Source organism: Gorilla gorilla, chromosome 16 (assembly GCF_029281585.2).
Source record: "Gorilla gorilla gorilla isolate KB3781 chromosome 16, NHGRI_mGorGor1-v2.1_pri, whole genome shotgun sequence".
In the NCBI taxonomy this organism is placed as follows: domain Eukaryota; kingdom Metazoa; phylum Chordata; class Mammalia; order Primates; family Hominidae; genus Gorilla; species Gorilla gorilla.
Genome location: NC_073240.2, coordinates 74172470 through 74190746, shown reverse-complemented (window position 1 = coordinate 74190746; position 18277 = coordinate 74172470). Strand labels below are relative to the sequence as shown.

At 56.5% G+C, this 18277-nt stretch overlaps 1 protein-coding gene across 1 annotated transcript in view; it reads left to right on the top strand.

Moving 5' to 3' along the window:
* Nucleotides 1–16359, top strand: part of HCN4 (hyperpolarization activated cyclic nucleotide gated potassium channel 4) — a 47082-nt gene extending 30723 nt beyond the window's left edge. The window contains exons 3-8 of the mRNA XM_031002042.3: nt 6064–6225; nt 8566–8784; nt 12769–12915; nt 13018–13258; nt 13960–14124; nt 14264–16359. Of these exons, the coding sequence (XP_030857902.3) occupies nt 6064–6225; nt 8566–8784; nt 12769–12915; nt 13018–13258; nt 13960–14124; nt 14264–15732 (2403 nt within the window). The 3' untranslated portion in view covers nt 15733–16359. The remainder of the gene's footprint in view (nt 1–6063; nt 6226–8565; nt 8785–12768; nt 12916–13017; nt 13259–13959; nt 14125–14263) is intronic.
* Nucleotides 16360–18277: the final 1918 nt, after the last annotated feature.

Sequence of the window (18277 nt, the reverse complement as noted above, 5' to 3'; positions counted from 1 at the left end):
CAGAGTGAGCTGCCTGGACCGCCTGATGGGCAAGGCTTGTAGTGGCCTGGAAATGAAGGTGCTCAACCCCTGCAGTCAGAACCAACATCGTAAGAGGGAGTTCTAATGAAATATAAAGAGCAAGGCAAATATTTGCCTGGTGCAACTGACTCTCCGGTGGCCTGTGGCCCCAGCCAACAGTGGGGACACACCAGTGTTTAGCAGCCTCTCCCAGCAACGTCCAGCCTTGTTCTCAGCAACCACTTCCCAGGTGCTGGAGAGTGGTGCAGGTGAGGTGAGTGTCCTCAAATCTAGGGCACCCCCTAACCTGAATGGATGTGCCCCCACCAGCGAAAGCAGCTCAGACTGTGCGTTGTTGGTGCTCCAGCTTTGTGGTGTCTAAAAACCATCTGAAACACACCTCTCCAGCCCTGCCACCTGCACCCACCACCCCAGTGCCCACAGTCCTCCTCACTGCAGTTCCAGGCTTCACCACCACCATGCTCTCAGTAGGACACGGAAGTCTGTGTCCCCTGCAGGAGAAGGCACCTTAGTTCTTCCCACAGGGACAAGGGCAGGTTCCCTGTGGGCTGCATCTGCCCAGAGCGGGTACCTTTTTGTTCTTCCACTGTCTACACTAGCAGGAGCCCTGCTGACCACCATTCTCGTCACTGTCACCATTGCCTTCACCTTCATCGCGAAGCCCTTCTCAGTTCCTGAAACCTTACCACATGCTCTGTGCTGTGTTCATTGCTGAGATCACAATAAAGGCACAATTAGACAAGGACCTGATCTTAGAAGAAAAGGAGTAATGAAAAGATAAAGGTGATACAGAAGGAAAGGAGGTCATTGCAGGAAAACATGCCACCTTCGATGCTCTGTCTTTAAGGCCCAGCATGATCTGTCCAAAGGAGCAGTTACTGTGGCCTGTGACAGTCTGGGACTCTTTCTAGCCATGCCCGGAGGCTTCCTTGAGCTCCCATATGGTACCCACTCATTCATTTAGATGTACGCACATTTATTCAGGCAATCAGCAGATATTTTTGATGCCTGCTTGTGCTAAGCATGGAGGAACACAGAAGTGAGAAGTAGAGAGGAGCCCTGCCTCATGCAGCAGCACGCAAGTCAGTGAATGTCATTTCAAATAGTGAGAACTCCAGGAAGGAAATTCATCAGGGCGAAGAGTCACAGTGAGAATGGGAAGGGAGGGCCCTTGGCTGTGTCACACACAGGGATCCAGTGTCCTTCCTTTCTATGGAAGTGGCTTTTGAGCCAAGACAGGATGACAAGAAGGAGCTGGAGGCAGCACGCAGGCAGATGGAAGAGCAAGCCCAGTACTGAGGGCCTGGGGCAAGCGCAAACTGGCCTGGGGCATTCAAGGACATGAAGGAAGGCCACTGTGGCCAGAGATGGCCTTGGGCAGAGTCAGGGAGGCCGGTAGTTGGGAGCTGGGATGCCGAGGGCCACAGTCAGCAGTTGGAGTGTATTCATGGGTGCAATGGGAAGTCATTGGAAGGTTTATGGTAGGAGAGTGACATGGTCTGATTTATGTCTCCAAGAGGTCTTTCTAGCTGCTTGGTTGAGAGTGGCTTGGAGGGGTGGGGAGCCTCATCAAGAGGTTGGGGCTGTCATCTTGGGGGTGTTTAGATTGGGGTCATATTGGGATTGGAGGGAAGTAAATGGCTTTGAGATGTCCACTTAGGCAGTAGAGCCAAAACCACCTGGATTGATGGGATGTGGGGAAGGATGAGAGACTCACTCACGGCTGGCTGGTGGGTTTTTGTTGCTCAGCCTCATGAACAGCGACACCAATTGTGAGATGGAAACAGGTTTTGGATGTGTCCACGTAGAGATAGACCGAGACAGCTGGACATACGAGCCAATTTGTGTTACTCTGAGTCCACCTGTGTGTCTTAGGCATGACAGAAGCAAGGAACTGGGGGTATCCCAGGGCTTGAAAGAGGAGCACAGGGAAGGTTGCCTCCATCAGAGGAGGAGCATTGCCGGTCTCCACAGCCCCTTGTGATGGCGGCAACACAGTTGCATCCTGGGGAACCCTTTAGCCAGGGAGACCCCACTCAGGGTGCTTCCAGAGATGCCCTAGACTTTGATACCCTCCTCAACTAAAGAAACTTTCAGCAGAATTCCTGCTGCCTTGAGAAGCCAGGGGTGGGAGGAGAACGGCATGCTTGTGGCTGTGGGCTCTGCTACCAGCCGTGCTGTCCAGCCCCGCAGCAACATCTGGGCTGGGGGTGCTCAGAGCCTGGACCAGCCTCTCTACTCACCTCCCCATTGTGCCCTGCTTGCCTTCCTCTGTTGCTGGGTTTCTATATACATGTTCCCAAGTCCCTTTCCTGGGTGCGGCTTCCTTCCCCAGCCAGACTATGAGCTCTGGGCAAGCAAGGGCAAGACTTTCCTCCCTGACCCCCATAGGGAGGGGGGCTTTCTTGGGCACTGACACAGGCTGACTTCCAGGGGACATGGCATAGACATTTGGGTCTTTCTGAGGGTACTGCCCCAAGACCCAGGAAAGAAGGGCCCTACTGGCCCCCACTCCGGAGGGCTCCTCTCCCCACAGTGAGGAGTCTGGGGGCTCTTCGCAACTCTTTCTTGACCACACTTGGGTACCCAGCATTCCTGGCACAGATACCTCTAAGCTTGCTGTCAAGGCCTGTGCAGGGCCGTTCCCAGGATGTCCTGAGGGGACCATTCTGCCTCTGTGCCCACCCCTTGACCCACTTACAAGTGGCTGTTCGCAGGAGTGGCATGGATGTGGCTTGGCTGTGGGCCAGGGTCCTCTGCTGGGGGGCACAGTCAGGGAAGAGAAGGGAGGTGGGCTGTGCTCTGGTGTGGTTTTCTAAGAGTTCTCATTTCAAGCCTGGCCCTCCAGGGCATTATGATGATGCCTTCTGTCAAGGTAGGAGAATAGAATATATTTTCTTTAACAGTTTGTTGGCTTGAGTTACGACTTTAAATATCCAAATCTGTGGCTTGTGGAACCTGATTTGCCCCTTGTCCTGGACTCTCCAACCCTGGGGCAGGCCTGCCTCATTACCCTAGCTCAGCACTCGGCCATGTGCCTTGGGGAGGCTGCCGTCCTGCCCCCACGGGCCCCCGTCTGTGCCTCCAGTACCCTTGGCCTCCTGCGCAGCTTTCCTGTCTGTGGCAGAGGACTGGGTTCTGAAGGTTGGTGTCTCAGTCAGCTCAGGCTGTGACAACATAAACACCAGAGGCTGGGGGGGCTGAAATAACAAACACTACTTCCCACAGCTCTGGAGGCTGGCAGTCTGGGTTGAGAGTGCCAGCACGGGGGCTTCTGGTGAGGCTTTTTTTTTCTGACTTGTAGATGGCCGCCTTCTCCCTGTGCCCTCACAGGACAAAGAGAGATCGTCTCTGTCTGGTCTCTTTTTATAAGGGCACTCATCCTACTCATGAGGGTGCCAACTTCATGACCTGATGACCTTCCGAAGGCCTCATTTCCAAATGCCATCACCTCGAGGGTTAGGAATTCAACATAGGAATTTGGCAGGGACACAAAGGTGCAGTCCCTAGCAGCTGGGAAGAGAAGGAGCTTAATAATAATGGCCCCACCCTTGCGTCTATGATGGGTGTGCAGAGAGCACTTTGCTAGCTAGTTTAATTCACAAGCAATCTTGTAAAATGGGGCAGATGTCTAGCTTGTTTGAGGGGGAGGCTGAGTTGTGGTGGGGAGGCAGGTGTGGAGGATGGCCGGCTCTGAGAATGGTGCTGTGTCACTCGCCCTCCCCAAACCCCTGGTGTCTTAGCTCAGACACCAGGGGGTTGGGTGAGCTGGGGAGCTAGTGGCATCCTGGTCAACCAAGACATAGAAAGGTTAGGATTTGCCCAGGGTCATAGACATGTCACATTCACCTAAGTGTTAATTAAGGAGGCAAAAGTGGGATCTTCCCCCCGGCTGGTGCTGGGGGCTCTGGTGCTCAGGGACCTGCTGGGGAGAGCCTCACGGTCTCAGGGTACAGGTGCCTGAACACGACCAGCCACAGAAAATGGACCAGAGACCCCAGATTCATAATCAGATCTGCTCTGCGTCCCAGACCCAGGCCCCAGCCCAGCCACAGACCGGCCTGCTCTCCAGGGCCCACCATTCCTTCCAGGCCATGGCAGATGCTGAGCAGTGTCAGCTTAGCCAGGAGCTCAAACGCTGACAGCCCCAGAGCTGGTCTGTGCCCCAGTGGTACTGGGCTGCAGGGCACACAGCACCGTCTACACCATCACACTGTGTGCAGGGGCTGGGGAGGCGAGAAGCTGGCAAGTCCCGCCTGGCCTTGGACCCAGCTTGCTGTGTGAATCTGGGCACCTCATTCAGCCACTTTGGGTTTGAGTTGTTTTATCCACAAAATGGAACTGCTGAGAGCTACCCTTTCCTCACTAGGTCAATCTGACAATCTAATATGGTGGCTACAGGCCTCAGAATCAGGCAGACCTGGCTACAACATCTGGCCTTTCCACTGCCACCGTGATCTTGGGCAAGTTCCTGTACTTCTCTGAGCCTTGGTATAAAACAGATGAACAATATCTTCAGCAAAGGATTTTTGTGAGTTTAAATAGAGGATGGCTGTGGAATTTCATGTCCACAGTCAGGTGTGGCACTATTGTCCCCTCTGTCACCAGGGCCACAGGGAAATGATGGGGCAAGCTTAAGCTACCAGACCCCATGAACCTTTCGCTGTCCACTTCATCCTGGAAAGATTCCCAGCTTTGTAGCTGGAACCTTCAGGGTCATGCCCTTGATGGGGGCCACAGGTGGGGGTGACTGCAGGTGATGAGCTGTGGACAAAAAGTATTCATCTTCGGTCACTAGTATCAGAACAGCCTGCCACTAGCTACAGGGCTGTAGCTGGAAGACCAGTAGACAGGGGCTGACATATCTAGGCTCTGTCTGTTTGGGCCTAGTTTCCACATCTGAAATGGGCTTAAACTAGGTCTCTGTGGCATTTGACCCAAGCCCTCCTCCAAGAGGGGTGTCTTTGCCTGGGAATAGTATGGAGGGATGAGAATGGGGGCTGGGTGGCTAGACCCACTTCAAAGTCTCCCAGGCCACAGAAGCAAGGCCAGAGCTTCCAGAGACTTTCCTCTAGACTTGCCTCCACCTCTCCATCCCCCACTGCCCTGTCAGCAAGGGGACCCCAGCATGGCAGCTTTGGGAGGAGGGGGGGCTGGGATATGCCCACCTTGGCCCTGTCCAGCTACACTGCAGCCCCCCACTCCGAGCTGCAGGAGTAGAGAGGGGCTGGTGGCAGTGGGCTGGGGTCAAGGGTGCTGTAAATGAGAACATTACCCCAAATACGTATTAACCAATCAGGAAGATTAATTATTAATAACAGCTTATCAATTAATAATGGTTTGTAATTTATTGAACACTCCTCTACCCATTACTAAGCACTTTATATGTATAATTTAGTCCTTTTGACAGCCCACTCAGATAAGAATTTTTATCACCATTTTCCAGATGAGAAAACATGATCAGAGAGGTTCAAGGTTACACAGCTAGGAACTGGGTAGGACCTGGGCTTGGGATCAAGGTCTGCCTGAACTTGGGGCCTGTGAGCCTGTGCCGCTTCCTCTGCAGTTCCGTGGCTACCCTGTGTGAGTCTTGAGAATTTAGTGATAGATTTAGGGAAACATGCCCCTGGTATGTCTGTAGACTTTTGGTTCCCTGAGGAGCATCAGGCTGGCAGGCTTTTCTCCCTGGTATCCTCACACCCCAGGCAAGCTGAGAAAGTGGCTTCTCTGCCCACTTCTGGGCTGCATGGGGCTCCAGGTGTCCTTCCACATGTCCTGGATGGCTAGACCTTTCAGGAAGACCCCCCATCTGTACAGATGCCAGGAGATGTCCCTCTGGGATCCCGCAGCCTACAGTCTTCCTCTTCCAAGACCTAGACTGACGCCTTCCCATCCCACCCCCAGCCTGGATTTGCACTGAGTGGGCGCCCTGCAGAGTCCAGGCAGAGCAGTGCCCACCAGCAGCTCCAGGGCAGGGAAAGTGGCCGCTGGCCCTCCTGGCCACTCACCTATCCCAGCCAATTTCTCCTCCTCTGCTGGCAGATCTTCCACATGACCTACGACCTGGCCAGCGCCGTGGTGCGCATCGTGAACCTCATCGGCATGATGCTCCTGCTCTGCCACTGGGACGGCTGCTTGCAGTTCCTGGTACCCATGCTACAGGACTTCCCTGACGACTGCTGGGTGTCCATCAACAACATGGTGGTGAGTGCGCCCAGCCCGGTCCTCTCTCTGGGCCATAGGCGGGCTCTCCAGAGGTAGGGTGGCGAGATGTGGACTTGGAACTTCTGAGTTCCAGCATGTAGGACCCTGAGTGCTGCCTGGCGCTGAGGGGGCACATAGCTCTACCCAGTACAGGCCCAATCGCTTGCTGCCAGTCCAGGAATCCATTCACAGCTCTGGGTTGGGAGCTGGTACCTCCATCTTCTCACAGCCTCCATTGCAACTGGGAGCCTCAGTATTTCATCTTGATTTTACCCAGGGAGACTAAGACCTGGGCGGCCTCCCCCAGCCGTGGCAATGCTGGGCTGGCAGCTCCTGGCCTCCTGCCTCTGCCCCTTAGAAGCCAAGTCCTTAAAAGCTGAGCCTGAGGCTGGGTACAGTGGCTCATACCGGTAATCCCAGTGCTTTAGGAGGCCGAGGCAGGGGGTTCCCTTCAGCCCAGGAATTGTAAACCAGCCTGAGCAGCATAGGGAGACCCCTGACTTCAACAAATAAATAAAATTTATTTTTAAAAAATTAGCTGGGTGTGGTGGCAAGCACATGTGTCCTGGCTATACAGGAGGATCCCTTGAGCTCGCTTGTACTTCAGCCTGGGTGACAGAGCAAGATCCTGTCTCAAAATGAATAAATAAATAAAAATAAAAAACAAAAAGCTGAGCCCAAGAAAACAGACGCCTTCAAGGGTACTATTTGCAGCCCACGCAGACTCCCAGGTCATATGTGGTCACTTTCTACTCCAACAGCAGAGCTGGGCTGCCCCCACCCCCCAACATACCCTGATCCGAGGTGGAGTCCCGATAGGGAGGGCAGGCAGGATGAAGCCTGACCCCACCCTATCCCTCCAACCTTGCAAGTGGGTCAGGGTGGGTGAGAGAAGTTGAACTTGGGGCCTTGGAAGCCATAGGGCAGAGTTTCCAGTCCCCCTGTGGATGAGGTGGGCTCCAGGCAGGACAGAAGACACCCTGGATCTGTGAGCCTTTCTGTGTCTCTGGTGAACCCCTGCCTCTCCCAGGCTTCCTCCCAGTCAGTTTGGTTTGGTCTGAAGGCAAATTCCCAGGGCCCCAGGGGAGGAAAAATTGGCTTTGAAAGAGGTGAAAGAGACCCTGAGGCATCTTTCAGCATCAAACAGGCCTTTACAAAACAGCCTTTTGATGAGCTAAGTGTAAATGAATCAGCCATATGGATTGAATTCCCTGTTCCCAGAGGCTCAGCAGTAAAGGCTGCTGGGGGCCTACCCCTGTTCCCCAAGGCTGGGAACCCAGGTCTCTTCCACCCCTGGGGATGAGCCCTCCTGGTCCCCACTCCAGTCTAGACTGAGCCATCAGACCCAAGGAGCCAGCTCAGCTCTGTTCAAGGCAGTCTGGCTGACCTTGAATATGGCTCGAAGCTCACGGGCTCCCGCGCCTTCCCCTGGGGGCTGGGCCTCTGGCAGGTGCTCTGTGGGCCTGGGTAGGTTTCTGCACTGTGGCTCATGCATCTGCCCTGTGAGCAGAAAGACACCAGGGAGGTGGCCAGTGCTGGCATTCGTCAGGTTCAACGGGCTCTCATCTGGGGCAGTGTCCTCTCTATGTGAGGGTGGCAGGCCCACACATGCACTAAATTCAAGAGATGGCCCTTCCGATCCCAGTGTTCCCACGCTGAGCCTTCCTTGAGACACCGACTGGCTTTGTAGACAAAAATAGCCAAGAGCTTCCCTCCTCCTGTCCCCACGCCTTGTGTGTTCCAGAGAGTCTGCCTTGGGGGTAGTGGGAGGAGAACTGGTGGCCGCAGCCCTAGCAGAGGCGGGCAGGGTTCATGCAGGAGGCCCGTTAGCTCACAGCTTTAACTTTTGCTCATCCAAAATGAGGACAGTGTTTTTCGGCTCAGTCCGCCAGAGCTTGTCCCCCCAAGGGAAGCATATCTGGTTTTATAATTGAGGTCAGTGGGGAAATGGGCTTCACTTGGCAGCTGTTTAGGGGGTTGGGGGGTGGAGCTGTTTTAGCAAGGGAAGGACAGCACAGTGGCTCAGCCCGGGGCCTTTGCTACCCAGCCAGGAGGCTCCAAGCTGCCCCATGGGGGCTGGGCCACGCTGGCTCCCATACCTTTACTGGGGCTTCCAGTCTGATCTCTGCCCCCATTGCAAGAGGAAGGCGCAAGAGGAGGACTCGCTGGCAGCACAGGCTGCTTCTCACCCAAGGCTTTCAGCCAACAGCAAGGTTAGGGAGCCCTGGGCCCAGCCACTGAGAAAGTTAGGTTGAGGTGAGGTGGTGGCAGGGCCTTTTCTTGCTAGTGAGAAGGGCCTTCCCTCTCATCCACTGTCCCCACCCATCCGTCTGTCCACAGAACAACTCCTGGGGGAAGCAGTACTCCTACGCGCTCTTCAAGGCCATGAGCCACATGCTGTGCATCGGCTACGGGCGGCAGGCGCCCGTGGGCATGTCCGACGTGTGGCTCACCATGCTCAGCATGATCGTGGGTGCCACCTGCTACGCCATGTTCATTGGCCACGCCACTGCCCTCATCCAGTCCCTGGACTCCTCCCGGCGCCAGTACCAGGAAAAGGTAGGTCTACCCAGGGAGGACCCGCACACTGGTCCCTCCCAAGAGGGAGCACAGGCCACCAGCCAGTGGGCCCCCAGCAGGAACCGCCCCCTGCTCCCACCCCACAGGATCGGAACTCCCAGTGTGAGGGAAGAACAGGAGGAGGGGGACACCTCTGAGGTGAGAAGAGTTTCAGCTCCCTGGCCTGGCCCCTCCACATGTCTTTTTATCTGTGCCCACCTTCCCCGTCTCCAGTGTCACTGGGGCCTGTGGCTCCTGGCTGAGGCCCTGTGCCCTCCGTGCTGCTCCAGTAGGCATTTGACAGTCACCACGCCCTTCCTGGCTGCTCACTTGTTCTCCAGGACCGCCCTCTTGCGGTGTTCCTCCTGCCCCTCTGGCCAGTCCCCCTGCCCCCCTTTGCTGGCTTCTCTTCCCAGTCACTGCCACTGGAGTCCCCAGTGGCCCGGGCCTCGCCCCTGACCCTCCGTCTGGGGCCCCGGTGCTGTGGTTTCACCACCCAGGCCCACAGGCTCTGTGCCCATCTTTGCACAGTGGGGCCTGCACAGCATCAGCAGCCCCACCTCATCTCTCAGCTCCAGGTGGTTTATTTCATCCCTCTCTGGACACCCCATGCCCCTCATGTCTGTAATGAGAAGGCTGCCCTGTTGTCTCTACTCCAAGCCTCTGCTCTTCCCAGATGCCCAGGCCAGAGACTAGGAGCCATCCCTGACCTCTCTCTGTCATCAATGCCTACCTCAAAGCCACAGCTCCTTCTCTGCATCCCAACCACCTTCCCCTGTGCCCAGCTTCATCTCTCCCTGGGGTCTCAACAGCAGCCCCCTCACCACGGAGAATGAGTCCTGTGGCCTGGAGTCAGGCCACCTGGGTCCTACCCCAGCTTCTCTGCTGCCGAGTTCTGTTTGAGCGTGGGCCTGTGCCTCCACAGCGTGAGGCCCCGTTTCCTCATCTGCAGGGCGGGGGTGGTACTGGGCATCAGGCTGTGGGGGTTGCAAGTAAGCTCCCCTGTGTTTATCAGCTAAGCAGGTTTTGCCCTGGCACCTTCCACTGCACGCCTCACACAGCAGTTGGAGCGGCATCTAAAACACGTCAGCCTCATCCTCTGCTTGAAACTCTTCAGGGACTTCACGTTGCTCTGAAGATGTAGATTAACTCCTCAGCATGTTTTCCCAGCCTGGCATTTGAGGAGCATAACCAGGGCTCTGCCCTCGTGCTCAGCTCCTGCCCTGGGCCTTGCACCCTTTATTTCAGCCTGGCCAGACTTCTCTCCCCATGCCTGCTCCTGCCATGGGGCCCAGACACGGGCTTTCACCCTCAACTCTCCTCCCCGCTGTCCACCTGACACCTTCTCCACGTCCAGCCTCACCACTTGGAGAAGCCGTCTATGACCTGGCCAGCCCCTCACCTGTCATGTGTCCCCATGGCACCCTCTCCTCCTTCACCACACTCGGCACTCTGGTGATGATGTAATTAACCATAGGCAGCCATCTGTTTAACAAATCCACCTTCCCTCTCCAGGCCACGGCTCCATGAGAGGAGGACCCAGTATGTCGTTTTCTGTTTTATGCCCCATGCCTGGCACACAGTAGGGTCAGCATTTGTGGATTCATTGCCTGCCTGCCTGTCCCAGGCACTGTCCTTTGGTGGGGTGACTGACAGGTGGGGGCCACCCAGGTGTGGAGGTCCGGGTCCCATGATGCCAAGAAGAGAGCTCAGGAGAGCCTACAGAGCTGGGAGGCAAGGAGAGCTCACCGTGGGGAAGCAGAGGAAGGAGACGGTGGAAGAGAATTCTAGGCCAGGCATCAGGATGAGGATGAGCATAGGGGTGGTGGCAGAGAAATTAGCCTGGCTAGAACACAGGGTCCTAGGTTAGAGGACCCTTCTCTACCTCCTAGGGAGGTAGAGAAGGCATCAAGCTACAAAGGTCAGGGCTTAGTCCAGGCCCAGATGAGGGATCGTTCTGGAGCCAGCACCAGGGCCCAGCCTGTGACTGGGGTGGGGCTCAGCATGTGAGTGGGGTCAGGGCTCAGTGTGTGATCAAGGCTAGGGTTTAGTCTGGGGTCAAGATCAGGGATTAGTTTAGAAAAAGCATCTGGGGCCGGGCGCTGTGGCTCATGCCTGTAATCCCAGCACTTTGGGAGGCCAAGGCGGGCAGATCACCTGAGGTCAAGAGTCCATGACTAGCCTGGCCAACATGGTGAAACTTCATCCCTACTAAAAGTAAAAAAAAATTAGCTGGGCGTGGTGGTGCACACTTGTAGTCCCAGCTACTCAGGGAGGCTGAGGCAGGAGAATCACTTGAACCTAGGAGGCGGAGGTTGCAGTGAGCCAAGATTGCACCACTGCACCCCAGCCTGGGCAACAGAGGGAGACTCCATCTCAAAAAAAAAGAAAAAGAAAAAGTGTCTGGGAGGCTGGGCATGATGGCTCATGCCTGCAATCCCAGCACTTTGAGAGGCTGAGGCGAGCTGATTTCTTGAGCCCAGGAGTTCAAGAGCAGCCTGGGCAACATGGCAAAACCCTGTCTGTACTAAAAATACAAAAATTAGCCAGGCATGGTGGCATGTGCCTATAGTGCCAGCTGTTTAGGAGGCTGAGATGGGAGAAACGCTTGAGCCCAGGAGGTTGAGGCTGCAGTGAGCTGTGTTCACATCACTGCACTCCAGTCTAGGCGACAAAACGAGACCCTGTGTAAAAAATAAATAAATAAATAAAAAGAAAAAAAGAAAAGAAAATGCATCAGAGTTTATTTTAGGGCCAGAGTCAAGGCATCTGTGGCTTTTCATTTGAGACTAAAATGTTTATCCTTTGGCTAATATCTAAGTCTGCCCAATAAATTTATCTTAAATGTCTTCCCTCCCCTCCATCCCCACGTCTGTCTCTCACCTGGACCACTTCAACCTTTTAACTCCTGCCCCATGTCCAGACTGTGCCTCCCTACCCCTACCTGTTCTCTGGGGGTCAGGGGAGGGACTCTCTAAAACACAGCTCCAGGTATTCCGGCTGCCTCCGCCCCTGTAACCAGCCAGGAAGTCACTGTCCCCTGGGACTTTGCATAACTTGGAGCAGTCAGAGGCCAGGGTGGCTGGAAGAAGTTTAGGAAATGTCATTTCTCAGCCCTTATTTGCCCGTGGATGTTTCTGTGCAGCAGTTGTGCGTTCCCACCTCTTTGGAGCACACATAGATGCAAACAGGCTGCCCCGTTTCTGATTGCTGCTGGGGTGGTAGGGACTTCCTCTACTTCCCATCCAGGAGGAATCTGTGTTGTTGCCTAATCAATACCTCCCATCCCTCGTCCTGCTCTTGGGAATCCCACTGTCCATCCACAATCTAGGATGGTGGGAGCAATGTCCACTCCTCTCAGTGAGGGCGGGCAGGATCGTTTCTTATTTGTTTGAGCCCCAGGGTCTGAGGCTCACAAATCTTTTGTACCCGAGCCTCTATTTGAAGGTCCCCTCAAATTAGTTGCTCTCAACGAAATGACCCGGGGTCTCAGCTGAGGCCACGTTTGGATTCATAGCATCGAGCAGCCAGGCATCCTTGCTTCTGCCTCTGAGCGTTCTGATCCATCACACCCTTGCCTCCTGACTGTGCCAGTTGTCACTGCTGGGAGGAAACAGCTTCTTTCCCCGCAGAGTCGATGAGGCCTCCCTGTCCCCAGTGTAACATTCCAAGGAAACGTGATCGACCTTCCTGGAGATACAGTTGATGTCCTGTCACTGGGCTTTGGACATTCCCTGCCGCCCTCACCCACCTCCTTAGTATTGAACACAGTGAGGAGCAGATGCTGGTGGGGGCCCCTCCTCCATGCCAAGCAGCTGGGAGCCCGGGCAGTTGTTTTGAGCACAGTGAGGTCATTTCCACACTGTAGACCTCAGATCTCAAGGAACCAAGTTTAGCCAGGAAATCCCCCGGGGTGGGTGCCCGGATGTGGTGCCTGCCGAGGTGGTGGGGCTGGCTGCTGACGCCCCCTTCTCCCGGCCTCAGTATAAGCAGGTGGAGCAGTACATGTCCTTTCACAAGCTCCCGCCCGACACCCGGCAGCGCATCCACGACTACTACGAGCACCGCTACCAGGGCAAGATGTTCGACGAGGAGAGCATCCTGGGCGAGCTGAGCGAGCCCCTGCGGGAGGTGAGCTGTGCGGCGGCCCGGCGGGGAGGGGAGCCAGGCCTTCCTGGCAGCCAGCTCCCCTCACCTCCTCCTTCCCGTGTCCCAATCCACCCTGTCCTGCAGGAGATCATCAACTTTAACTGCCGGAAGCTGGTGGCCTCCATGCCACTGTTTGCCAATGCGGACCCCAACTTCGTGACGTCCATGCTGACCAAGCTGCGTTTCGAGGTCTTCCAGCCTGGGGACTACATCATCCGGGAAGGCACCATCGGCAAGAAGATGTACTTCATCCAGCATGGCGTGGTCAGCGTGCTCACCAAGGGCAACAAGGAGACCAAGCTGGCCGACGGCTCCTACTTTGGAGGTGAGGCAGCCCTGGGCCCTGGGGCACAGGGCAGCTGCTCCCAGGGGCTGGGCTGGGGAGATACCGAGGGGACAGAGGCAGTGAGCACCGTTCATGGCCACAGCCTGGAGGGAGGTGTCTGTGAGCCCAGGGTAGGGGTGTCTTAGTCAGTCTGGGTTCTTGTAACAAAAGTGCCGCAGACTGGTTGGCTTGTAAACTGCAGGAATGTATGTGTCATGGTTCTGGAGGCTGGCCATCTGAGCTGAGGGGGCCAGCATGGTCGGGGCTGGTGAGGGCCCTCTTCTGGGCTGCACTGCTGACTTCTCGCTGTGTCCTCATGTGGCAGAAGGAGGATGAGCCAGCTCCCCGGCCTCCTCCTAAAAGGGCACTAATTCCATCCACGAGGGCTCCACCCTCGTGATCTAATCACCTCCCTAGGCCCCACCTCCAAATACCATCATGCTGGGATTAGGGGTTCAACATATAAATTTTGGGGGAACACATTCAGTCCAGAGCAGAGGGTATGTCCCAAAGATGGGAAAGTCTGTCCAGCCCCCATTTGGTGGGGAAGAGGCATCCAGTGTGGCCACAGTCTGGGGGCAGGGCCTTGTGAGCCTGTCAAGGCTTCTGTGCCAGGCAGTCAGGGCCAAGCTCAGGGTGGGCAGTCCCCCTGGCCTAGGTGGGCTGTGCATGCCTCATCCTGAGTCCTGATGCTCTGGCAGAGATCTGCCTGCTGACCCGGGGCCGGCGCACAGCCAGCGTGAGGGCCGACACCTACTGCCGCCTCTACTCGCTGAGCGTGGACAACTTCAATGAGGTGCTGGAGGAGTACCCCATGATGCGAAGGGCCTTCGAGACCGTGGCGCTGGACCGCCTGGACCGCATTGGTGAGGGGGAGGGGCCACAGGCGGGGCAGGTGGGGGGTGTTGGGGGAGGAGGGCAGGGCTCCTTTATGCCTAAGCCAGGTCTGCACCTGATCTCCTTCCCCGCTCTGCCCTGAGTGCCTGCTCTTGTTCTGTGGCCCAGGCAAGAAGAACTCCATCCTCCTCCACAAAGTCCAGCACGACCTCAACTCCGGCGTCTTCAACTACCAGGAGAATGAGATCATCCAGCAGATTGTGCAGCATGACCGGGAGATGGCCCACTGCGCGCACCGCGTCCAGGCTGCTGCCTCTGCCACCCCAACCCCCACGCCCCTCATCTGGACCCCGCTGATCCAGGCACCACTGCAGGCTGCCGCCGCCACCACTTCTGTGGCCATAGCCCTCACCCACCACCCTCGCCTGCCTGCTGCCATCTTCCGCCCTCCCCCAGGATCTGGGCTGGGCAACCTCGGTGCAGGGCAGACGCCAAGGCACCTGAAACGGCTGCAGTCCCTGATCCCTTCTGCGCTGGGCTCCGCCTCGCCCGCCAGCAGCCCGTCCCAGGTGGACACGCCGTCTTCATCCTCCTTCCACATCCAACAGCTGGCTGGATTCTCTGCCCCCGCTGGACTGAGCCCACTCCTGCCCTCATCCAGCTCCTCCCCACCCCCCGGGGCCTGTGGCTCCCCCTCGGCTCCCACACCATCAGCTGGCGCAGCCGCCACCACCATAGCCGGGTTTGGCCACTTCCACAAGGCGCTGGGTGGCTCCCTGTCCTCCTCCGACTCTCCCCTGCTCACCCCGCTGCAGCCAGGCGCCCGCTCCCCGCAGGCTGCCCAGCCATCTCCCGCGCCACCCGGGGCCCGGGGAGGCCTGGGACTCCCGGAGCACTTCCTGCCACCCCCACCCTCATCCAGATCCCCGTCATATAGCCCCGGGCAGCTGGGCCAGCCTCCCGGGGAGTTGTCCCTAGGTCTGGCCACTGGCCCACTGAGCACGCCAGAGACACCCCCACGGCAGCCTGAGCCGCCGTCCCTTGTGGCAGGGGCCTCTGGGGGGGCTTCCCCTGTAGGCTTTACTCCCCGAGGAGGTCTCAGCCCCCCTGGCCACAGCCCAGGCCCCCCAAGAACCTTCCCGAGTGCCCCGCCCCGGGCCTCTGGCTCCCACGGATCCTTGCTCCTGCCACCTGCATCCAGCCCCCCACCACCCCAGGTCCCCCAGCGCCGGGGCACGCCCCCGCTCACCCCCGGCCGCCTCACCCAGGACCTCAAGCTCATCTCCGCGTCTCAGCCAGCCCTGCCTCAGGACGGGGCGCAGACTCTCCGCAGAGCCTCCCCGCACTCCTCAGGGGAGTCCATGGCTGCCTTCCCGCTCTTCCCCAGGGCTGGGGGTGGCAGCGGGGGCAGTGGGAGCAGCGGGGGCCTCGGTCCCCCTGGGAGGCCCTATGGTGCCATCCCCGGCCAGCACGTCACTCTGCCTCGGAAGACATCCTCAGGTTCTTTGCCACCCCCTCTGTCTTTGTTTGGGGCAAGAGCCACCTCTTCTGGGGGGCCCCCTCTGACTGCTGGACCCCAGAGGGAACCTGGGGCCAGGCCTGAGCCAGTGCGCTCCAAACTGCCGTCCAATCTATGAGCTGGGCCCTTCCTTCCCTCTTCTTTCTTCTTTTCTCTCCCTTCCTTCTTCCTTCAGGTTTAACTGTGATTAGGAGATATACCAATAACAGTAATAATTATTTAAAAAACCACACACACCAGAAAAACAAAAGACAGCAGAAAATAACCAGGTATTCTTAGAGCTATAGATTTTTGGTCACTTGCTTTTATAGACTATTTTAATACTCAGCACTAGAGGGAGGGAGGGGGAGGGAGGAGGGAGCAGGCAGGTCCCAAATGCAAAAGCCAGAGAAAGGCAGATGGGGTCTCCGGGGCTGGGCAGGGGTGGGAGTGGCCAGTGTTGGCGGTTCTTAGAGCAGATGTGTCATTGTGTTCATTTAGAGAAACAGCTGCCATCAGCCCGTTAGCTGTAACTTGGAGCTCCACTCTGCCCCCAGAAAGGGGCTGCCCTGGGGTGTGCCCTGGGGAGCCTCAGATGCCTGCGACCTTGGGAGAAAAGGGCCAGGGCCCTGAGGGCCTAGCATTTTTTCTACTGTAAACGTAGCAAGATCTGTATATGAATATGTATATGTATATGTATGTAAGATGTGTATATGTATAGCTATGTAGCGCTCTGTAGAGCCATGTAGATAGCCACTCACATGTGCGCACACGTGTGCGGTCTAGTTTAATTCCATGTTGCCAGGATGCCCAGGTCACCTTACACCCAGCAACCCACCTTGGCCCGCAGGCTGTGCACTGCATGGTCTAGGGACGTTCTCTCTCCAGTCCTCAGGGAAGAGGACCCCAGGACTTCGCAGCAGGCCCCCTCTCTCCCCATCTCTGGTCTCAAAGCCAGTCCCAGCCTGACCTCTCACCACACGGAAGTGGAAGACTCCCCTTTCCTAGGGCCTCAAGCACACACCACCACCTCTGGGGCCGTCAGTTTGCCCATCTGTACAGTGGGAGGTGAGGGGAACTTCTGTTTATTGAGTCTGCTCTGTGCCAAGCACTGGTTTCGCACTTTACACACATTAACTCCTTCAGTTTCACAAAGACCATGGGGTGGGTACTTTGATTCTCCCCATTTAGCAGATGAAGAAACAGTTTTGGGTAATTTTTCCAGAATCATGTAACTAGGAGTGGCAGAGTGGGGACTGATTTGAGGTTCAAGTCCACACCTGCTTGAGGCCCAAGTCTGTGTTCCTTCCATCAGAAAACTGTGTTGAGCGGGGCTGAGGTAGATGGTCCCCAAGCATGGTGCAGAAGGAAGACACCAGATTTTGGCAGCAGTCAGGCCTGGGTTTGAATCCCAGCCCTGCCACTTCTTAGCTGTATGATCTTGGGCAAGTTATCTGACCTTTCTGTCACCTCATTTGTAAAATGGGAATAATTATGGTACTGCCTCACAAGGACCTATGAGGACCAGATGAGAAAAATCTGTATGTGAAATGCCCAGCCCAGCGCCTGGCACATACCATGGTAGGTGCTCAATAAATCACATTTCTTCTGCCCCTCATATGCCCAGCCTATTGCTCCAGCAAACTATGTGAGAGCCCAGGGAGCTTTGGCTGAGGGCTCCAAGACTTAAAATCTCAGGACTCAGGAGGTGGCTGGGCCTCCCTAAGAGCCCAAGGAAGGTGTGTGGCCAGAGGTGGGTGGGAGCCAGGCCTTGAGAAGTGGGAAGACTTCAACAGGGAGTGAGGGAGGGAATGGTGGGTGGGATGGAGTGTATGGTGGGGAGATTCCTGAGGTGGATGTGGAGTGGTGGATCAGGGCTTTGGGAGGGGATCCCCAGGCTGAGGGGTCAGAGGGACGGCCTTGGGTAATAGGCTAAGGGATTGTCTGGGCTTAGTCCTGGCAACTAGGAGCCATAAGCAGGTTCCAGATTGCAGGAACGAGAAAGCAGCTCAGATGCCTTTGGAGGCACCATCCTCCCTCCTCCCAGATGGGATCTTGCCAGAGCCAAGGTCAGGGGTCTGCCCCTGCCTATAGGGCCAGAGCAGGTATGGCTGCAATCCCCAAATAATGAGAAGGGCTGGTCCCACATTATCCATCTAGAACCTTCCATGCTTCAAGCCAGAATGTTGGCAAGATCGGGTTTTGCCTTGAGCTATCCTGGGATGTGAGACAAACCGATTTCTCCATAGATGGGCTGCAGGGAGTGGGAGGCAGTACTCCAGGAGAGAAGTGGGTGAAGGTTCCTGGGATCTTAGGTAAAGACTAGACGCTGCCTAGTACTGGTCTCTACTGTGCTGGCTCAGGAGTTCTGAGAACTGGAAGGACTTAGCCTCAACCTGAGTTCTGCACACACCCCCTTCCCCTTAAGGAAGGCAGCTCTGAGAGGCAGCAGGACTTGATCCAAACCCACAGTCTTGTCCTGGAGGCAGCAGGGGTGAAGGTGGAGGGTCCAGGGCCATGAGGAGCCCCCTTGCCATCAGAGCCTGGCCTAACCACCCTCTTCTCTACTTACACACACATGCATTTTATAATAGCTCTGACCCAACCTGGCCACTCTGCAGAGACTGGGACAGACAGGTGCAGGCAATGGGCCCTCCCACACCCAGTCACCTACAAGGAATTTT